Source organism: Adelges cooleyi, unplaced genomic scaffold, assembly GCF_023614345.1.
Source record: "Adelges cooleyi isolate 19-005CV unplaced genomic scaffold, UGA_ACOO_1.1 ACOO_flye_CR_arks_rails_tigmint_CR_PRNA_307, whole genome shotgun sequence".
Lineage (NCBI taxonomy): Eukaryota > Metazoa > Arthropoda > Insecta > Hemiptera > Adelgidae > Adelges > Adelges cooleyi.
In genome coordinates, this window is record NW_026095978.1 from 1,554,469 (window position 1) to 1,577,630 (window position 23,162).

A 23,162-nucleotide genomic window follows, 5' to 3' on the forward strand; every position below is an offset into this window, starting at 1 on the left:
GATAAGTTAGTTAAATGTCCTCTAGGGCTTAAAAATAAAAAAAATTAAATTGTCCTATGCTATGGAAAACAACCCGGGTTTTCTAAAAAAACGATCAACGTGGTGATTCCCATGACTAACACACGAATAACCTTGGGCATTGATTTTATAATATTGTATAATATAATTATAAAATCAATGCCTTAGGCTATTATAATAAATAGTTTCAAGCTTCTGGTTAGGGTTTTCCGTGTTTTCACAATAGTTACATATAAAATATTTATACATTTAAATACAAAAATTATTAATTGTTAAAACATTTCAATGCGTGTTACCTACTTCTATTGCTTGTCGGCTAAGTTAAGGTTACATAAATTATAAACTTGTAAAGAATATAGTAATAATTTCCAACGATATGTAGGCATATACTATATTTAGATTAGGTTAGGTACAATGCATATTAATTATATTTTATGCGATAAGTAATAATATTATAATTTATACCTACCTATATACCAAGTCGCTGCATTTACATTGCATAAAATATCGTTTTTCATACAGTATTCTTATCAGATAATATGAGAAACTAATAATATGTGTATATTGATTTTTTTAACTTACTACCTATACTTACTCGAGCTATAAATAAATTATAAGAAAACCAAAAAGGTCTAACAGCAAATGTTGTGTGTACTATATTATAACGATTCGAATTACCATTGTAGTTTGGTGACTGGACCAAGTATGGTACTTACCTAATAATGAATTTTTACATCACTATGTAAATATTAGGTATGTCAGTATACTGTCAATACATTTTGATATATCTTGTACACAGATAATGGTAGGTAGGTATATTGTTATAAATAATAAACATAATTACTATATCGAATTACACCGTGGATAATTCTGGCGGTTATGTTAAGTAATAAGTATTTGGTTATCAGCGATTTGTCATATTTTCTATTGAAACACGAAAACTCTACATACTTAATCCGAAGAACGATAATTAAGTATTATTTTCAAGAATGATAAATATTTAATATTATAATAAAATATCATGACTCATATTGTATTTAAAGATTAATCAAAATGAAACGTGCCTAAGGCTCAACAATTATATTCACCAATAATAATATTGTAATTTGTAATATGATGCACAATTTGTTTAAACAACATTTACACTTGATATGAGTACATATAGTCAAGGGACAAAGATAAAAGATTTGCCCTTTTACAGTAGAAAACTTAAAACAACATTGTCTGTGCGGTTATATTTTTTTGTTTTATTTTTAACAACTCGTGTAGGTACATTTGTTTTTTACACAGTACTATATTAGTCGGATTTTTTCCATAAAAATATTTTATTTTCGCTTACAACCTTGTGTGGACTGTAGCAAGGTCTTTGCTCCGTTACCTACGCATTGACGTTTAATATAGTAGGTAAGTAGGAATGTACATTTTTTTTGTTTTACCATACAAAGAGATTGGCTAACTACCTATGGACAGGGACTATCTTAGAAGACATTAGTCTTTATAAAATATCTTATTCTCCATACTTTTATAGAGTTCATTTTTATATTTCTCAAATATATAATTAAAACTCGATTACAGAATAGTCAACATTTTCGGCTAATTATTAAAATAATTAAATTTACCTATATATAGGTACGTTACCATTTAAATTTTTTTTAAATATTCGTATGGTTTTAACTTTTAACACATAAAAGGGTTTTATTGTTGAAAAATATATCTACAAAATGTCGACTAACTTTTAACTAAAATTATAAAAAATAAATTAAAATAAAAAAGTTATTTCTTTTAAGACATTGACTGCGGGTCATAGCTAACCAATCACTATGTATAAATATAACTATATTGCTTTGGGTCTAAGAGAACTAATCGGAAGCTTTTGTCAAAGTGAGTTAAAATAGGTAAATATTACCTATATCAGTGGTCGCATATTAATATGATTATTATTTAAATAATATAAATGAAAATGATTGCTATATCAAAACACATGGATAATTCTGGTGGTTTACATTAATAGTAGCCTTATGTAACCGCTTATGTGAAATGAAACCTTTAAAAGCTTATTTGTCAAACTTTGTAAAATGTGACATTGACCCTTCTTGACCCAAGCCACGGATATATAATATAATTTTTATAGTGACATTATTATAGGTACCATATTATTATTTTGTAGCTCGCACGAACGTGGGAAATTTATAAACCAGTCAAAATGAACAAAAAAAAAAATAAATAATACCTACTACAAATTATAACAATCTATAGTCTTACTGGTTTATGGTATGATACCTATAATTATCCAACACTACCCATTAAAAAACAGTACTTCCCGCGTGGATAACCTTGACTGTTAAACCGCGTTACTTGGGTAAACTTAAATCAATACAAAAAAAAAAGCATAGTACTTACTCGGTTGACAAATGTACTATTAATAGTGGCGTTTTCTCTATTTTATAGGGGAAGGGATAAATTTTTTACAGTTTTGGCCAGTAAAAGTACTTTTAATAGGCCTATTAGGTACGAAAAAAAGGACAACCTTAATATATACATGTATACTAATAAATAAAGTGATATTAAAAAAAATGTATATATTGGACTTTATACTTTGTTTTTTGGAATAATTTTTTAGGAGACGTTATTTGTATAAGGGTCGAAGTATATATACATAGCCCATAGGTACTTATACAGTTATACCTATAAACTAGTCGACTGTTGTTCAGCTCGTGACCTCGGAATACTTATCCAAATGTATCCAAGTTTAACTTATAATATCAACAACCTGGTTAAGTCCTAATGAACTTTTGTGTAAAACGAGACACGTGCACCAATTTCGCACAAGGTCAAATGTGAATTGGTATAACATTGAATTTCAAATTTACTTAGGTTTTATTATGTACTTTTTATTTTAAAAATAATATATATTGTTGTAATAGGTAATAAAAGTCAAACACTGGTTTTTAAGCAGTTAAAATGACACTTGCTAGTTGCTTTTCGCCTATAACAATACAATATTGACTACTTACTTGTATAATCTTATATTAATATCGTTTGGACTAGTCCCAAAGGAACTTGTTATAATTGAGTTATTTAATTGTTTGATTTTAAAAATAATGCATCAATTGTGCTCTTCTTTTTTTTTACTTTGGTTAAATATTTTTACTTTTTTTGTCTAGAAAAATTAACTATACGATTGTTAAATCAATAATTCTAAAACTAAAATGTTAAGTTAAAACAATAAAACTGACTATTTTACTGTAGTCTGAAAACGCGTTAAAGTACATTTAATACATGTAGTTTTTGCCTTTGCTAGTCTAATAACTATAATTGAATATCTAAATTAATTCAAACATTTAACTCAACTCAACAAATGTATACTATTTTCATTGTTAATTTTTATTTTACTTATTTTCCTTTAGCCAGAAATTAATAGTATACATTTTTATTTTAGCTAAATAGAATTTTAAATACTTGGGGGATATGCACTGTATACAAAAACAATTTAAAGTAATTATTAATTGTAATATAATATATAATAGCAATAAAGTGAAATCATGTTGAACTATAATAAAATAGTAAATATAATATGTTACTTTTATCAGATAATGTTGTGGCTAAAAATATTGGATTCAACCAACGTGTAGTTAGTTTTGTAGTCGTAATTTATGTGAATTATATTTTAGTCCAACTGTTTGGTGGTATACTACACAAAAAAGACTCGTTTTACAAGTAATCCAGTAAAACATACATAAAAAGTTTTAAAAATTAGATTTTAGAACAAACGACAAAAATAAGCGGATCTAGCGTCGTTTGATACAATGTTGTTTCATCGAAATACGTGCAGATAGTTGTTGTTTATCGTATAAATATTATTACACTATAAGAATTGTCGTTTTAAATTTATTTACTATTAAGTAAAACGTGTCCTTATTATATATTTTTACCTTTAGACAATATCAGTTGGAAATACATATTAATATTGTTCTTAATACCATAAAAAAACAAAACAAAAAACAAAAAGTTAACAACATTCATAACAACACGTTTTTATTTGGTAAATCAATAACGTACAAGCAATGATAAAAAATTTGGGTAAAAGGTTATAAATTATAATAATACGTATATATTATGTACCTTGACTAATAATAATGATAATAATTTTTGTTTTCGAAAAAATTATAATTGTATAATATACAATAATAATATAAATAAAACTTAGTATAAGTTTAAAAAAAAAGAAGAAATTATATTTATGTACATATATTGTATATAATTCAAAGCATAACGAATAAGTATTAAAAATGATACGACAACAACACGAAACTTCAAAAGGGTAAGTAAACAAAAAAAAAAAAATTTACAAAAATTGTGTATTAACACATCGGTGTGGGTGAGTAAACAAATACGTATCAATCATTATGGTACACTTTGCTATGTACAAAATCAATTTTCTAAATTTGGGGGGCAATCGCAAATTGTATCATACAATAGTTTATTTTTATTTTTTAATGAAAGAAAACCGAAAAGAAATAAAGAAAAACGCAAAGAGTACGATTACAAACCGATAAAAGTATGTAACAACACGACGATAATTATTATTAACTATAAACAAAGGATAATAGGTATATTATATCATGATAATACATAATTACGTAAAAGGTGTAATATATAGGAAAAATTGTTTAGAATAGTAAAATAAAAAAAATAATCTCACACAAAAACAATAATGCACAATAATTGGAATATAGTCTAAATAAAAAAAAAATAATAATAATAGTAAGTCTATGATAAAGAAGATATCGACGTTTTCTTCTTGAGCGGCGGACGGCCTCGCTTTGACGCCGCTACTCGTTTGGCCGCAAGACAAGACATGCAATACCATACGGCGCAGTCGGGCGGGCACTGGATGCCGACACAGACCCTACGGAAAAGAGATAATTATTAATTACCCATGACGTTTTACAATTATTTACAAATTGACTGTAGTGTAATTATTCAATGTTATCACTCACCAATGGTACCAAGCATCACACCCGTCGCATCCTATCATCGGGCTACCGTCATCCCGTTGGGTACACGTAGGACAGATCCACACTTGGTTGCCGGCCTCATCCTGTTGTTAAAAATAAATAAGTATAAAAGTCGAATAAAAAGTTTTCCGAAAAAAAAAACGTGTACAATAATAGGGCGACACAGACAATATCACTCATAATACTGACACTTAAATGTGTATTATATTTTCTTAACATAATTTTGTTCTTCGGACATTTGCTCACTAAACGTCGACGTCATATAAGTATTATTTTTTGGTTTAAATATCGTTTAATGGAAAAATTCAAAAATTAAATACATCTATCTGGTATGTGAATAATACAAATTATAGAAAAGTTGCTTGGGTTATCTTATTTTCTTATCTTGTGGAAACACTCTACCATTATCCTTTTAATAAAACCCAAAAAGCCACCAGACTGTTCTTTCTCATACAGGCCAATCAGCCTCCTACCAATATTCTCTCAAAGTATTCAAAAAACTGTTACTAAAAACGCATCATACCAATAGTAAATATAATTTCTTTTGCCTTCCTCGATATATCTCAAGCCCTCAATAGGGTCTGACACGGAGGTCTAATATACAAATTAAAACTGTTCTTACCTAGTCATTATTTTCTAATCCTTAAATCTTACTTAGATAATCAATTATTTTCTGTACGTGTGGGTTCTGCTATTTCTTCTTCAGAAAAAATAAACGGAAGCGTGCCCCAAAGTGCAGCAACGGCGCCTTTACTCTTCAACTTATTTATCTCAGAATAGCCAACCTCAACTTACATCTCAGTTTATGACTTCTAACGACACAGCTGGTCATAAGGCATACAGTTGTGGGTAGAGGCCAGAATCTCTCCAACGCTAACCGTATTCAATGATTCCAAACCAAAGTCCTATGTACTATTTGTAAAGCCCCAATCTATTAACCAAGACCTAAACATTTCTTAAGTGCCTGAAACTGAAGGCTTGACCTAAGTTTATTATTTTATCTACACTTACATAGTAAAATGCAGCTGGTACGTTCTGTCGGATGGCAGTAGATTTTTTAGAAGTAGATTTTTTGTGAGGTTTTGATTTGTGTGTTTTCGATGACTTAATGTTGACGTTAGTTGGCGAATCCACAGTGACACTCGTTGAAGGAGGCGAACTGATGACTACATCATCTATGCTGTCGTTAACAGGAGGAGTAGTAGCTTTAAAATTGTCTGTGGTAGATGAAACTTTTCTCGATTTGGAAGTCCGACGATCTTTATGGACTTCCACCAATTCTTTGGTCTCCATTGTTAGCACCGGCGGCAAATGGTCGTCTTTAATTGTGTACTTTGGGGACTTAATTATTGTATCGGCATTTCGTTTTTCATTTGGCGATTTCTTTGAGACGATGGGAGACCTTACTTTGTCAGAGATGGGTGGAGATTTACTACTTCTCTTTATTGGCTTGATAACACTGTAAAAAACATTACATTCATTAAAACCCTTCATAATTAGTTTAAATAAACAATTTTTTTGTTTTTTTACAGTTTACGCTGCATTGTACTCGGAGACGTATTGGAGCCGGCGAGTTTGAGTTTAATTTTTGGTACCAGCGACAAATCCACCTCTTTACTGGTTGTAGGTTCCTAAACAAAATAGTAATATATAATATAGTTAATATGTGGTGTTAAAAGTTTTTTTTAAGAGCTTTAAGAAGTTGAAAAATATTTAACTGTTCAACATGATCTGTAACGTACAATTATACTGCTACAATAAATAACTCTACTCCTGTAACGTTGAAAAAAAAACAAATCAATACCTTTAATCAAATTAAAATTCAAACAAAAACTTTGGAGAAACTGCCAACAACAAATCGAATTTTCTAAAAAATTACCAAATAATAATTTTTGTCATCCCGAATGAAGAAATACCACAAAAAAAGTACTTCAAATGATCTTAACAGAAATAGAAAAACTAGTTGAACCCAAAAACATAATTTTTGTGTCAAAAATTTCCAAAAAACGTTTTTGCACTTTTTCTTTTATTCAAAGCACAAAATAATAACTGAAAAACAGCATTATACTAGTACAAGGTGAAATATAAAAACAGCATGTTTACAGCAGAACTGCAGAAGCCCTGGGAATAAAAAGAAAAGCAAAAGCAAATTTAATATATGAACAGATTCTCAGGCATTAAAAATAATAACAGCAGAAATGAAATAACTATTACCATCAAAAGTTTAAATAATCACTTCTTTATTTTTTTTGGTTAATGTTTTATCTATTTTATTAAAAACAATTCAATAAAACCAAAATGTAAAAAATTATTGTCCAATAACTTTAGTAGTAAGGCCTTTTTATATAAAAAAAAAATGCACTAAGTATACTTTTGTTTTATAAAGGCTCTTTTTATAACTTTTGTCATACTAAAAAAAAGAATTACCTTTAACAAACGAAATTAACGGTTTTAATTATTACCTCGGCGACAGCGCTATTAGAATCGTCACGATTGGATTCTCCGCAAGTGGAATCCGATTTTTCTTTGTTGGACTTTCCCAATAACTTTTCCTCCTTCTTTCGTTTACGCTCTCTGCGCTTGTCTTTTTTATCTTTTTTCTTTTTGGACTTCTTTCGTTCTTTTTTCATCTAAAAAATTTATCAGTAGTACAAAACTAAAATTGGTGAAAAATGTATACATAAGTAAAGCAACAATTGTTGACCAACCTCGTCCGACGATTCTTTTTTTTCTTTAACGAGAGTCGGAGGCGACGAACTAACCTCTTCCGGTATTTGGTAGTCGTCTTCACCGGGTAGGGGCGGTAAGTAAGACACAGGAGTTGATTGGCTAGTGGCATTCGGTGATTTTTCAACAGTTTTTGCCGTTAAAATGTTACATGGAGGAATAGTGTACTTGGGGACCAACGGATTCGAGGCGAGTGAAGGTGGTATGGGCGGTGGTAAGTTTCCAAAAAATGAGAATTTTACCGGCGACGGTGGCATTGGGTGCACATCATTTGCTATTTTTGGTTTCTTTTTTACATTATTGATAACTGCAAAATCTGACATAAACAAATCATCCACAGGCATTATTGATTTTTGTTTCTTTTTTCTTTTTTTCGCTACGGGATTAGGCTTTAGCACTTGGTCCTCTTTCGGCTCAGTCTTTAGAGAAGTAATCGTACTAGTAGGAGGTAGTTTTTCATCAGCAACAACTGATCGAACGGGCTCGGGTGTTTTTTCTTTCTTTATTTTCTTGTTGTTATCAATGTTGGAAACATCAGCTGACGTGGTGGCGACAGCAACGCTAGATGCCGTTTGTTCGTGTTGACGCGACAGCGTGTTAATTGTGTTATTGCTAGGAGGTTTTGCAGCCTGTCGTGCCGCTGATGATTTATCTGATTTGGTAGATATTTTCTTAAATATATTCAACTTGCGTTTGTCAGGTTCGGCATTTAATTTCTCACTTTCGTCGTCACTGTGGGAATGGTTGTTTTTCGAACGTTTACTAGAACTTTGTGATGATGACAGTCCACTTTGAGGAGCTGCTGCGGCCGGGGACAATCTATCAAAAATTGCGTTGAGCGCATTAGTTTTCAGTTTGTCTCTATTGCTTTTCGGGGTTTGTTCTTTGCGGTGGTTGCGTTCTCGCTGTATCGCACTAATCTTCTTGGATGGTGTTGGTTTTTTAACACTTGAAAATTCTTCTTTCAAGGGTTTTTTCATAACTGTTTTAATCAAATCGGTCTTATGCCCACCACTGGCTAGAGAGGGTTTTTCTTTGGTAAAAGAACTGCTTAGCGGTGGTATTTTGTTAGGGGGCGGTTTCTTAATATGACGTTGCTGTGGGCGATTTTCAATCTTTATTGCTGTTTTTACAGAAGTCGTTGCTTCTGGAGGATTTGAAATCGGTTTTGAAGACGTAACTGTACTTGTCTTGGTTGACGACGAGCTAGTGGACTGAGGTGGCGGAAGTACCAATCTAGATTCCGGTAGTCTCCCTTCCCGTGAAGGCGACAAATATCCAGATGTCGTCATGACAACGCTTTTTATCTCTCTAAGACGTCTATGCACCGGTGCCATTACTATGTTATTCATTAACGGCCTAGAATAATAAAACAAAAATGTTAATAATGTGTTAAATGTATAGAACTAAACTATTATAATTGTGTTTAACTATTTTAATAAATTAAAAATTGATTTTCTTATAACGTTGTATCTCTCTTTCCGTGATATTTTTATTTATCTCTACTACTCTCTCAGGCTTTCATCAACTTGATACTAAATTTGTTTATTAATTGTAATATTATTTGTATATTTTGATAAAAAAAACAAAAAGTTTATTAGTCTTGTAAAAATATAACAGAAAATATGAATATAGTTTTACTTTAATTATTTTTTTAAGTTACAATTTACATTTTGGATACTATCCTAAAAAATGCTTAAAAAAAGTTAAAATTGTTTATGCTAATATCATTTTTAAGTAATAAGAGTTTTTAATTCAATTTTAGAAATATTCGAATTATGAGAAAAATTTGTCTACATCATAGACGGACAAACAATTCAATTATTTCCTACTTTTTCTTCATTTCACTTTTTTGTCTAATAAATATATTTACTTATTTTTTATTGTATTTGGTATCTTGAAAAATGTCCATATACAATAAAAAAAAAAAAAAAAATTAAAATTAAATATACATTACCTGTCAGCATTTTTATCTGAAGCAGAACTCTTTGGTTGATTATCCTCAATCAAAATATTCCATGGATCGTTAGTTGTTGAATTGTTAGCAGTATTAAAATTTTGATTGGACTTTTCATCTAGTAAAATTAAAAAACAAATGTTTACATTAATATATTATTATTGTTAAAAGCATAGAATTATGTATATTTTTAGTTATTATTTTTTTTTTATGTCAAGATTGGTTTTAGGATAAATGTTTTACTTTTTTTTATTTGAATCAATTACATTGTTTTAATCATTTAATAGATTATACATCAATGGCAAAACTTTTTAAGGGGTACAACTGATGATTATGTTTTCAATAAAAAAGGAGAATATTATTTATATTTTTTTGAATTGATATTTTTATGGTTTTTAAATTTGCAATCAAAAGAGTTTTTTGAGTTATTTTATAATAAGTCAGGTCTACATTAGTTTATTCAAATAAAAAAAAGTAAAACATTTATCCTAAAACCAATCTTGACATAAAAAAAAAAATAATAACTACCAAAAGCATGTACGCGAAATAAAACATTAAAGAATCTGTTTACATATTGCAATCGAGTTAACTGGCATTTGCCTCAATCATTAGATACGATCTTGATGAACTACTCTAGAGTCCAAATTAAAAATTAAATTTAGTATATTTTTTATTTGTACATACATTTATTAACATTTTCAATACTAATAGCATATTTTACATTTCTTAAAATTTGGGTATCTAAAAGTACTAACAAAATAATGACAAGATAAAAGGAAACATTTGTTTGTTTTTGAAAAAATAGAAAACTACAGTATAGATAGCATTTAAATAAATATTATTAAACGAGAAAGAAGAAAAAAGAAAAGTCAACAACTATTTTGTGTAAACAAGTTTTTTTGTAATTTATAAATGAGTATTACACATTTAAATAAACAACTTGGAAGTGCATAATCGGGTATTTCTTTTTTTTTTTTGTATATTTATTATTTTGGTTGTTTTAAGTGACGCTAGGTTATACTACGATATATACCAGACTGCTGTTCAACCGGATACATTGTCGGTAGGTGTTCGTGTACATGAACTGGTCTTGTGACAATTTCTCTACTTCCTGGCTTCATCATGTTCAGGTTGGTGGACTTGGCTGGCACAGGATATGGGGGAATGAGTCTATTTGCACTTGGCAGTTCCGTCTCTATGTTTTGCTGGTGTTTGAGGTATTTTCGAATTTCTGCTAGGCGAATGCGTCGGTCGCGATAAGCCATAACGACGTCTTCAACGCACGGTGATCCACTGCCAATCAGAGTAGAATCCGCTGAAAACAAATTCACAAGGGTTTTCATCAGCAAGAATACATGGTTGGTCAAAAATACTTGACCGATGCTGCGCAAATTAATTTTTAGATTTATAGGTGTATATAAACAAATTTATTTGTAACGCAACTACTAACTAGGTAGCTAACATTTTAAACTAAATAGTTCAAAATTTGATTCCCCAGACCATTTGAAACTTAAATGTTAATGTATAAATGAAGGGTACAGGGAAAAAACCAGCAGTCACTTTTTAAAAATGGCAATTTTTTGTTGTAAAATTAGTTTTGATTCAAAACGAATCTGTTCTTTACTTTTAAGCTTGATTATAAACAAAAATATACAATTTTTTTAAAAGTTTTTTAAGTATTTCTTTAACACTTTAAAATATATTTTAGTATTATTTAAACATGTTTTTCTTAGATTAAAAAAAAATGACTGGTGGTTTTTTCCCTGTACTCTTCAAATGTTTTATGCATTTTTTAAATCAAGAGTAAACCATTAAAAATGTCGACTGGTCGATAAATAGTTTGCTTTGAATAATATAAGTTATTCATCATCATGTAGCTTAACGGGCCTTGAAGACCCAATGCTGCCATCATGAGATGGTTTCTAGACAAATTCCCTATCTGAGATGGATCGTCAGTCCGTCGCCAAAGAGAGGATGGCAACTCCTTTTTGCCAGACAGTATCTTGCCCTGCAAACGGAGCGCCCATGACCGAGTATCGAACCGGCGATAGTGAGCGCCAAACACACTGACGCGGGACGCCTAACCCACTCCTCCATAGATAAAATATGTTATTATATTAAAATTACAAAAAATGAGACGACTAAAGCGAACAATCGATTTTTGCAGCATCGGTCCAGTTTTTTTACCGACCGTCAGTGCAGGGGTAACGGAAACATAAGTACACCGGTGTTTAGGCCGAATGCAAGCGACACCCAACCCACAACGAGCGGATGGATACGGACGGCGAGTAGGGTTTACTTGTCAACGGCACCAAAGCGCGTTTTACTTACTGACTTCGGAGTACTTCTTGACGGCCTTCGCCAGCCCTGAGCAATACTCGTGTAGCACATCAGTCATCGTTCGTATAGCCGACGTTGACGCCGTTTCCCAGCCACTTTGCGTGCACACACGGGCTACTGCGGCCGCCAGCCCTTGCCTGGTGAAGTCGTCGATGGAGGACATAATAATTTATAACGATATAATTATTATAATATCCTCCCTTCGGCTTTTGGGTGGCGGCAACGTTGTCGTTTACAAAACCGTTTTGGCGCTGAGCTGTCGACACCGGATCCGAACGGCAATTTACTGTAAACTGTACGGCCTATAGCTGGTCGCTGGTGTTTACTGTTTATCATCGGCAATGATAATTATTATATATACTATGGGTAATGGGTATCATCGCCACCGCGGCTTTAGCAGCTACAGATAAGGTCGGTTATTGGTTGACTCCGGTCCGCCCCTTCGCGCTCGCCGCCACGACTTGTCCGCTCGCGAAAACGTTTACGGAATTCACCACTTTAAGCATTGAGCGCTACTATAGCCAAACCGTTTTATAGGTTAGGATGTTAATTAAAATCAACAAAATATACCGCCATATACTACGGCTGAAAACCGAGGAATTTTTTTTTTTAATAATAATAATAACGGCTCTGTTTGTAGGTATTTTTTTACAATCCATAAAAAAACAATGTATAATAAGTAAATAAATTGAAAATTCGAATTAACAACGAGTGACACAAATCACGATGGGAAATCTCACAATAGAATCACACGCCTTAAATGGAAACCCAGAATAATTTTAGAGATCTAGAAAGATCTTGGCATTTTATTTTTAAGGTGTCTGGGCCGGTTTACAGGGAAGTTAACTGATACTTAACTGTGTGCTGAGTCGATTGGAGTTTGAGTTTAGTTTTAAGAAGAAGCGGTTCCATTTACTGATTGGATAGTAATGTCACATTTTAATGATTCATTTGTTACAGCTAAGGTGGCAGGCAAATATTTTGAAAGGCTTCAATAGTCCTTATATTTGAGGATTTCGCAAGCCTAAAGCCCCCAAATGCCTATACCATAGGTTCACACTTCACATAGGTCTTAGTAGAGTTTTGTAGAGAATGAGCATGTGTGTAATAATAAAATACTTGATTTTAGCAGAGGTCTCAAGAGACGTACCTAGTCTAGATTAAATTGGCTTATAAGATAAAGCTATGAATATTAATATAAAATTTACTAAAACAATTTAAAAGCAAAATAAATGATCCGATCATCGTTATCTTGTGTAGTATAGTTCTCAGAGACAAATGTATAATAGCGAACAAGCAATTAAATGTAGGCCAAACAATCAAAACAAAACTATATAAAATTATCTACACGGTAAAATTTCCAATCATGTTTATTATTTAAGGCCACCCAAACTACTATGTCGGTACACTCTCCCGTAAGCGACCGTTCTGTTACGAGGAGGGTATTGTCGCGTGCATTATTGTTTTTACGAATATTATAATTGTGTGTGTGCTTATTAACTTATAAGTTGCTTTTCTTTTTACTTAATTTAAAAGTGTTACCTTTTTTCCCGTCGCTTTTAAGGTAATTCGAAACTAAGTGTTCTTTAATAATAAGTGTATTGTGTTAAAGACCGAATCTCTCGAGGAAGCCTAAGTACGGTTAGGTCTTGTTTCTTTGCTAGTGTCAGTACTTGCGTTCAAGCTACCAACCTGTTTATTTTAGTTATAAAGCTAGACAATATAATTGTCCTGAGTCATTATACTATTTATAATCAGAGCCTTGCTCGTTGGATGGAAAATCACCTGAGGCAGAAACAACCCTGAAGTGTGTGTGTGTTTAACGGTTCGTGTACCAAAGTGCGTATACGGCACTTGTCGAAGTGGCTATAATTTATAGCGATTATTTGATACATATGTTTTTAATTTACTACAATTAGTGTACCATATATTTATTTTAAGCAAAAATTTGATAGGGTAAGGGGTTTAGTGTTTACCCCCTCAGACCTCCACTTAATTAATATTATTTACAGTTTTTTTCTCTTTAACTGGAAGGTGACAAAACCATCGCCTTCTTAGTTGTTCATATTTTTTAGGGTTTTACGGAATAGTTATTGATGAGAGGATTAGCATGATGACTTGTTCGGTTTCCAAAGCGTTTGTAGTGTAATTTGACAGTTTCAGGCACAGTAGAAATGCCTTTGTGAATAGAGTCCTTGGAAAGATTGGGGCTTAACAAATAGTTCATAGGGCTTTGGTTTAGAATCTTTGAATACGGCTAGTGTTAGAGATTCTGGCCTTAACAGCAATTTGTAGAGTTATAGGTTGGTCGGTAATTTTATTCTTTGTACCAAGTTTTACTTGTTTTAACCAACATATGAGATTTTAAAATTTCGTTGCAAAAATATTTTCAGTGACTTTTCAAGTAGGGACACGTGGTTATTAATATTATCCGAATTAGTTAATCCGTAATTTAGTAATAATTGTTGTGTTTTATTTAATTTATACATTTTTACATCAATTTATACATTGGTAGGTACAATGTATTTGCTAAATAGGCACTGAATAGATATAAGTACCTAATACAAGTATACAGTGTTATCATATTTTATCAATTAGTATCACAGAATAGATTAAATATTTTATCTATTCTGTGGTAGTATAATCAGTAAATATTTTACATATTTTGGGATGATTTACAAGTTTTCGGTACTCACGTCGTTTCTCTCTCCTAATAAAGTGATAAAATAAAATAGCTACAACGTTAAGCCGGAATACCGAATAAAGCGATTGATGATTTATATTCAAAGTATGCTAATTAAGTTTTAGCAGCAAGTAAAAGTAAGTATATAATTCTAACAGTTAAATGTTGGTGTTGCAGTTCTATCATAAATACTTCTTAAAGTTACACAATATACGTTCATTTGATTTCAAACAAAGTATGTACATTTTATTAACGAACTATTGTAGGGATATGTATACAAAGTAAGGTAACAAACAGTGGATCATGTATTTGAATTAAACTTTTCGAATTTTATATTAAGATAAAATAAGAACACCTTTTTCCGAAATTTTTGTTAATTTGAATAAGTTCATTTTAAAATATAGTGAGTTGCTTAAGAATGTAGTATTCAAAGAATGTCTTCTTTAGTGTTGTAAAATATACCAGAACGTAAGACAAAAAAAAAATTTATATGGTATCACTTATTAATCTGCCTTGTAAACCAATTTTTTTGTAGCTAAATTTGTATCACGTGGATGACTTTCAGATATATCCGTGTCAATAGTTGTTAGCTGATATTTCAGACTTTTTGCAGAGTCCATCTTCAGGGCTGCGATAGTCATGACTGTTCTGCTGCCGTAGCGGTACTGGAACGTCGGCTAACAACTATTGACACAGATATATCTGTTAGTCATCAATGTGATATTTCAACCCGTGAAACCTTCAACACATTCATAAATGCGTATGTTATAAAAAATAATATCCTATAAATACCTTACAGACCGGCAAGGCACGATCGTGTGAGGGTTCAGTTTTTATTTTTTAATAATATTAAAACATTTTTACTTTGTTCAGACCGGTCCGCACAATGTGAAAAAAATATTTTTGGTCTGTAAGGATTATACATGAAAAAAAGGTGATGTAAAAATTAATAAAATAAGTACATTCATACTTTTCTTTCATGTTTTAAAATGCATAAATTCTTTATTTTTGATTTATTATTTTTTAATTTGTTTTTCATATGAAGATCACAACTCAAATTCACTCACACACAAATAAGAGAGCCGTTGTTGAAAAAAATATAAAGCAAAACATGAGTGTTATAAAAAAATTAAAGGCTTGTGAATAGGAAAAAGGTTACTGAGTAGTTCAAATAACGAGAAATTTTACTTGGAATAAAATATTAGTGCCATTCTGATCAGCCAGTTTTTTCACAAAATAAATTTGATACATTTTTATTTTGTTTTTTGCCTATCCCATGATATTATATTAAATTAATCTTGGCTATGACGAGCTATAAGTTGTTTTCAAAAAATTGGCAGCTGACTTTAGGCGGGAGTTATGTGTCCTAATTTCTTTGTTGGTATGTTATCTTTTGGTCCAAAATTGTTGGAACAGAGTATAGGGTTGAAATAAAACATACCACCATAGAAAATACATAGTTTTTTGCATATAACTATTATAATATTTATGTCTGTACCTATGTGCTCTGTATTAATATATTATTAATCATTCATCACATACAAGGCTAGCCGCCGTGTTTGTGAAAGTAACTATTATAATATATATTCTATTTTTTTTTTCAGGTTTTTGAGTAATATGTCAAACCAATACCCACAAAGACCAAAAAACAATTATCAAAAATACACAGACAAAAAATTATTGAAAGACCAGCCATTTTATAGAAGAAATCCTAGAGCATTTGTTATTATCGGAAGTTCACTAGGCCTCTTGATTTTGTTTAGCAGGGGATTGTATGATTTTTTCAGACCTACCACTTTTCAAGATTTTCAGCGGCAATTAGTCAAGGAAAAACAATATCAGTTACATTTACAAGAAACCTTAAAGAAAGAGTAAGCTGTTATCAGTGTCTAGAAAAATAGGTTCTTGGGGTCGGTCGATTACAATTTCAGTGCCACTTTGTGTTTGGAAAATTCCTTTTAATAAATAATGCATTCCCATTCCTTATTTTCATAATGAATACATTCATCAAAAATAAAAAGCATTCAGTTCATTAAAAAAAAAAATTATGTTTAATACTTGATTTTGTGCTATGTACTAAACAGGTATTAAAATATTCTTTATAACCAAATATACAGGTAAACCCTTTAAATTTGATTTGTAAGAATACACCTTTTTACACTGACTAACCAGTACGTTGAAGACACTTAAATTATGGCTAAGACTGGTTAAAAATAATTCTTGTTTTACAAGGGAAATTTTCTTTGTAGAATTCTTTATTTGCATTCATATTCCAATACAAAACGAATACATTCTTATTCTTCATTCTTTAAAATTCAAGATTGCGTTTCCAAACACAGGAAATAATTGTTAACTATGACATGATTTATAAATGTAATTTTTTTGGACGTTTTTATTTGATAAATTTCTTCTTTGGATAATTTAATAGATTTACTAATATTTCAACTCAAAATATTCTGGTCTAGAATAATTAAATAATTCGATGGGTTTTGAATTACACTAGTTTTTGATTGTAAGTTGACAATATATGTGTAGGTATGATATTTTTTTAATCATTTCTTTTGCTTTGTCACAAAGCCTTTGTGTTACATAAGGGCATATTAGTGTACACAATTTCCAATAGCAAATTAAATTTTAAATGTTATATCGGTAGTATTTTTTTTTTTTAGTCTATGACCTGTTGGTCGGTTTGAACAACTCTTGCTCTACTTGAGACAAGGGTTGCCATTCTGGGGAAGTAGTTAAGCGAGTAGTTGTGCGGTAGATTCCTGTTGCGTTCCGCACCAGTCGGTTGGCCATTTCTCTCTCCAGACGGTTGCCCGCCCAGCTCCACGATAACCTTCTTGGCCATGACGCTACGCCACGATCGGTAGTGTGACATAAATAATAATATTGTTTAATGCGTGTAGCTAATATCTCTGCTAAATAATAATAATTAAATTTTGACCAACAGAGTAGCATTGGATACTGAAATTGAGATCAATTAGTTGAAACTTGAGACATTAATATGTCACACAAAGCATAGTTTTTAGGGATGGTTAGCGAATTTTCACATAGTCGATTATCTAAAAAGTAAAAACTGTTTACTATTTTAAATTGTAAATGAATTTGAATGTGACAATTTTTGTAAACACTTTCTTAGCAATTTATTATTTACCTACTATTTATTAAAATAGGCCAAGTAGTATTAATTGATTTTTTAATGTAGTCAATTGCGTAGGCACCCTTGAATCCCCCGTTTTTTCCAATATGAAATACATATTAATGAGACTTAAATGGTTTTTTTTTTCTAGAAAGCAAAAGGATAAGGAAGAATAAAATTATGGATTCTGTGAACAAAGCAAAATTGCGCTTCAAGAAATATCCTGATCTACTATTAGCGTGCCGTGTTGAAGGGATCAAGTATGCTACATGCATCATCCAAAATGAAAAAGATCTTAAATTAGACTCTTGTAAAGATCAGTTTATGTTGTTTCGTCAGTGTTTAATAGCCAATTCATTAAAGCATCGCATCAAAATATAGTCTTGATGTAAACAGAAAAAAAAAAAGAAAAATACCAATAGCTTAGTATAAAAGTAATATAAATTTTATGTGGTAAAATATAGTGTTTGATTTTTTGTAATAAGAACATTGCTAATTGTTTTTGCTCACTGGTTTGTTATTGACGATAATAGTGTACATTATACAGACTTTGATTACAAAGTTTTTACTGATGCAGCGCAACACATGTGGTATGGTGAATCACCTTAGGCTTACATAATAATATACAAGACCAACTTACAGATATACACCACTAATAGCTGCACTTTTAATGCCTAATATATTTTTACATCCTTGTTAAGGAAAGTTATTGTATTCCGTATTCGATTTAGCCATAGCTGCTGTTATATTCCAAATAGTAACAAAATCACATCCTATATATAACGATTGTTGTGCTATACTTGGTTGTACAATCTTTTAAGTATTATAATATAAACTGGAGGAAACAGACTCAATATCATGATATTTTGTTCTTGTGTCGTTAGCACATATTAAAGAGAATTACATGGCTTTCTTTGGTACTTTTTGCTGTCTTTACATGTGAGCATTTACGTATTATATTTGGCTTCTCAATTTATTTATCAATTGAGAATAAGGCCAAGTCAACTCCCGCTTTCAAATAGTCTATAATAGCTTGTTCTCGCTGAAAAAGAGAATTCTGTTTGTATTAGTATTCATCGTATTAGCTCAAATTAGGTAAATTCGTTATGGTGTGTTTTTGTAAGAGGTGTTTTTTATTATAACACAATTGTTTGGCACTTGAAATAATAAGTGTATATAATAAATATAATTATGTTTAATTTGTAGAGGTTGTCAATGTTCTTATCCACTTTAATAGACATAACGGCTCAAAGACAGGCGCGTACGCTTACATGGATAATAACAATATAATTGTTGGATTATGTGGTGTTTTGTTTATAATTTGGCAATAATATTACGTCCAAATGGATAGCTTAAAATTTGAAAAAGAAAAAAATCCACTAGCACATTATGTGTAGGTAAAATTATGACTATGACTTAATTTTTTTTTACATGTAGTTATTGTTTTGTTTTAATTTAAATGAATTATTTTGTTTAAACCTTTTTATGAATCCCATAAAGTGTAAATACTTAGGAAATAGTAATTACAGTAATAGTTTACTTTAATTGGTTTCAATTGATAAGTCGAATGAGAGTGATCTGTAGAGTGAAATAGGTATATCGATCAAGTTATTCCGGTTTACTATTATTTTTTTCATATAATTTTAAAATCTAAGAGTATTAAATATTAATGAATACTAGCTATAGTTTCTGCAGTCTAGTAGTGTGCTGAATAATAGTAATTACATACTAGTACGAAACATTGAGGAGCTAGAATTGGTTTTAGTTTTTACTAAGGTACACAGTAAAGTAATAAATACAAATTTAGTGCTATCAGGCGTGACTTACGTCAACCATACTAGAAATTTTTCCTTTGTACACTTGACGTTTGCATTTTATTATTTACAAAAAAACTGTCTGAAAAAGACCTACCAACGTTTTCCGTGACATAAGAATATAGGGGCCAAAAAAATTCTAAAATATTTGTTTGTGTAAACTGCAATGTTATTTCTGAAATCCAAAATGTAGCGGTAACTTGTAAGTCGTCAGAAATGAAGTTAAATGAGTCCTGAGTTATCAGCTGCTGATTTTGGAATATCCATAGTGATAACAGTAGTTCGCTCTGATAGGCAGTAGTTTGGTAAATTTTTAGTGTGCGGTTTTTAGATTTTCGATGTTGGTCATGCTGATTGAAATGAAAATCAATTGATATTATCATTTGGAAGAACTGTTATCACTTATCAAATTTGGAATAACCACAGAAATTATGGTTTAGGTTATATCCTTGACGTTTTTACTTTTTCTATTGTCTAAACTAGCTTTTGGATATTTTGTTTTATATTTCGCTCAATGGCGGACGAAAAAGTAATTCTTAAAAGTTTCTTGGACACAATAGATACAGACAATTTATGTGGTATAACTCGTTCTATATACCATGGAGGTGGAATTAAAATCAACTCGAGGGAAGGTAATTATGCTGTCTTGAGTGTTCCTAAGCTTTAATAAAACTGTTTTCGAAAAAAATAATTTGTTTAATGATAATATTTCGAAAACACGGCCAATATATTCAGACAATACCTATAGCGATGTACATATTTCATTTGGTTTTCAGAGGCCGAAGCACTGCTTCTCACGCAAGAAAGTTGGCGCATTCTAAGTTGCAAAAAAACATCATTGAAATCTATTTTACTTTTTTTATTTAAACACGGTATAAATGTGCCACCCGATGTAAATAAAATCCAGGCAATAGAATATTTTAAGATGCTCTACAATTCAAATGCGCTACAGGTATGTACTTTTACAGTACAATACTATAATTTGATTGAAAATAAACGGCAACTAGGTTTACATATTTTAGATTTGTGGTTTTGACTTTTACGAGCTATGCACAAACCAATTCGCTTTGAGGGTTAAGAGGCTATTTTGATGTAAGGGACATGAGCTGCATAGAGCTATAAACCTATTATGCTGTGGGCTGTGGCTATGATTCCCAGTTGTATAATATATCCAATAGAAATGTCCATGATACTTAAAAATTTGTGTAATTTTTATGATGTAATCAATTTCCAAATTCACCATAATTATATTTATATTAATATTTAAATATTGCAAATCATTCGATAATTGTCAAATGTATGGGATTTCTGTACATTGTGTAGTACTATAATTTTGTATGTATGTAGATACCATCCTGTACGATTTACAGTACAATTACTATTATACAACACAGCCATAGAATGATATTTTTTATTACGAACAAAATTGTTATCTATTCAAATCGATAGGTGTCCGGTATTGTTTATTGATAACAAAAAAACGGTTTTAATAAATCAAACAGGACAAAAAGACTTAGCTATTCTTGGATTATTGTGATTTTTATTTTATTTTGGGAAGCAAAAATAAAATAAAACTTCTTTGATCAGAGTAACTCATAATTTCATAGGCTTTTATTTTAGACGTGTACAAAAATGTCTGTAAAAGTTATAATGATTGTGTCATATAATTATTTCACTAAAGTAATGGTACCGCCGTAATAAACCCAACTACTTGTTGTGTGGTGAGTTTTGTTAGCGTACATGGGGAAAATTACTTTATTACAAATTGATATGATTATCAGTGCCGAATGTCCCATTGTATGATTATTCGTATTGTTAACTGAATTTCAATTTAATTTAAATTATATGCATACAAAATAAATAGTACTAATGGATTCTCTAGGTATCTAATAACCGCTAGTATTAAGTTTTTAAATTTTATTAATGTGTACAATATTTGTTTATAATATATATTTGTATTGTATTTTAGGTGGCCAATCCGGTTCAACCTGGCATTCTTAAAAACGTAATTGATTTTATAAAATTATTGACATTATTTTTTTCTTAATAATGAGTTATGTAATCATTTGAATTAAGTAAACCTAATAAAATTGTTGTTTCAGATGATGGTACAAGCTCAACCTGCGCCACCAACACAAGATCTCCTTGAAGATTTTATAAAAATGTTTGGCAAACATTTTTATAATCTATTAAATGACAATGCATTAGACGATAGATATTTTTTTGAAAATTCTTCAATGGCTGTAATTATAGCCAGCAACACAGAAGAGATCAAGGAGCAATATCACGATACTGCGTCGGTGATACAAGGCCTGTATAATATAAAGCAACAACATCATATCTTTTTCGCTCCTACATTCGACCAAGTTAAGTGGAAAAAAGAAAGCCATGGGCTTATCAAAGTCCAAATTGGCGGAACGCTCCACCAAGGAGTAGGGCGAATGGTGGGAGTATTTGATCAAGCTTTTGTATTAAGGGAAGATCCTATTGCTCAGAACACATGGAAAATTTTGAGTATAAATTTCTATTTAAAAAGTCTGGTTCAAAGTGGTCCAAGTAATGTATTAAATGGAAATGAAATAAAAAGTATTACTTATTAAAAAACATAATTAGTTTTTCATTGGATCATCAATATGCTTATGGTACCTATATAAGCAGGGCATTTAATAAAGTATAGTCTATTTTTAAGAAACTCGCATCAATGTAACATAGCCTAGCCAACTAAATTGTGTAATGGCGAAATGTAACAATAACGACATCATTGATCTTTCTATCTTTTACTAGTTACATCCTCGAAACCGTTGTGAAGATAGATCGCACCATCAAATTAGTAACATGTTATACCCCTAATAATTTAAACAGATACCAGACACATTAAAATATACACATTATATTGATAATGAGTACTTGTATATAACTTAATTATAGTTATGCAAGTTTTGCAGGATTAAAATATGTTTGTACGCTTACCTATATTATGTGGTTTGACATTACAATATTATGTTTAGTAATATGAAGATATTGTTTGAATAATTATGCATGTTTATGGTATTTATTTGTTTTTTTTTATTATCAATAAACCAACCTACATGGTTCATACACAGTACTTCATTATTTAAAGTAGGTATTTTAATACAGATAATTATTTTTATTAAAAAAACAACAAAACATTAATGAAATAAAATTAGCATTTACTATTGGATTTATTTTTTTGATATTACTTTAAAAAAAAAGTAACAAAACATAAAACAAAAAATTAAGTTTTTATTGATTTAAAAAAATGTGTGATTATTATTTAAGTTTCACAAATCTTAGACAGTATTACAAAAATGAAATGCGCTCTTCCCTGTTTAATGTCAATGAGTAAATTTATTTATATTTACTAGCCTTAATAACATTAAAATATAATGTATAAACTGTTGTGAAATTATGTCGATGATGGTCGGGAAAATTGTGTTGTCAA

The 23,162-nt window shown here is 30.6% G+C and overlaps 2 protein-coding genes and 1 long non-coding RNA gene across 4 annotated transcripts; 2 read left to right on the forward strand and 1 right to left on the reverse strand.

The window, feature by feature from the left end:
* Positions 1–4,082: 4,082 nt before the first annotated feature.
* LOC126839615 (transcription initiation factor TFIID subunit 3) lies at positions 4,083–12,426 on the reverse strand. Its single transcript, XM_050575008.1, has 9 exons — positions 12,052–12,426; positions 10,754–11,035; positions 9,721–9,838; positions 7,745–9,122; positions 7,499–7,666; positions 6,567–6,667; positions 6,048–6,495; positions 5,019–5,119; positions 4,083–4,927 (listed from the first exon to the last, which is right to left on the reverse strand). The coding sequence occupies exons 1-9, from the start codon at positions 12,221–12,223 to the stop codon at positions 4,789–4,791; spliced, it is 2,907 nt and encodes a 968-aa protein (XP_050430965.1). The 5' UTR covers positions 12,224–12,426; the 3' UTR covers positions 4,083–4,788.
* Positions 12,427–14,709: 2,283 nt separating this feature from the next.
* LOC126839666 (uncharacterized) lies at positions 14,710–18,372 on the forward strand. The gene is made up of 3 exons (XR_007685935.1): positions 14,710–14,880; positions 16,348–16,614; positions 18,037–18,372. It is a non-coding gene; the product is annotated as an uncharacterized LOC126839666 (long non-coding RNA).
* Positions 18,373–20,114: 1,742 nt separating this feature from the next.
* On the forward strand, positions 20,115–22,796 carry LOC126839662 (uncharacterized protein C3orf38 homolog). 2 transcript variants are annotated; one of them, XM_050575072.1, is made up of 4 exons: positions 20,115–20,331; positions 20,476–20,651; positions 21,669–21,704; positions 21,802–22,796. In XM_050575072.1, exons 1-4 carry the CDS (start codon positions 20,214–20,216, stop codon positions 22,297–22,299), a joined length of 828 nt encoding a protein of 275 aa, XP_050431029.1. In that variant the 5' UTR covers positions 20,115–20,213; the 3' UTR covers positions 22,300–22,796. The 2 variants fall into 2 exon arrangements, with proteins under 2 accessions (XP_050431029.1, XP_050431030.1); XM_050575073.1 differs by lacking the exon at positions 20,476–20,651 and having other exon boundaries at positions 20,180–20,331.
* The last annotated feature ends 366 nt before the right edge of the window (positions 22,797–23,162 follow it).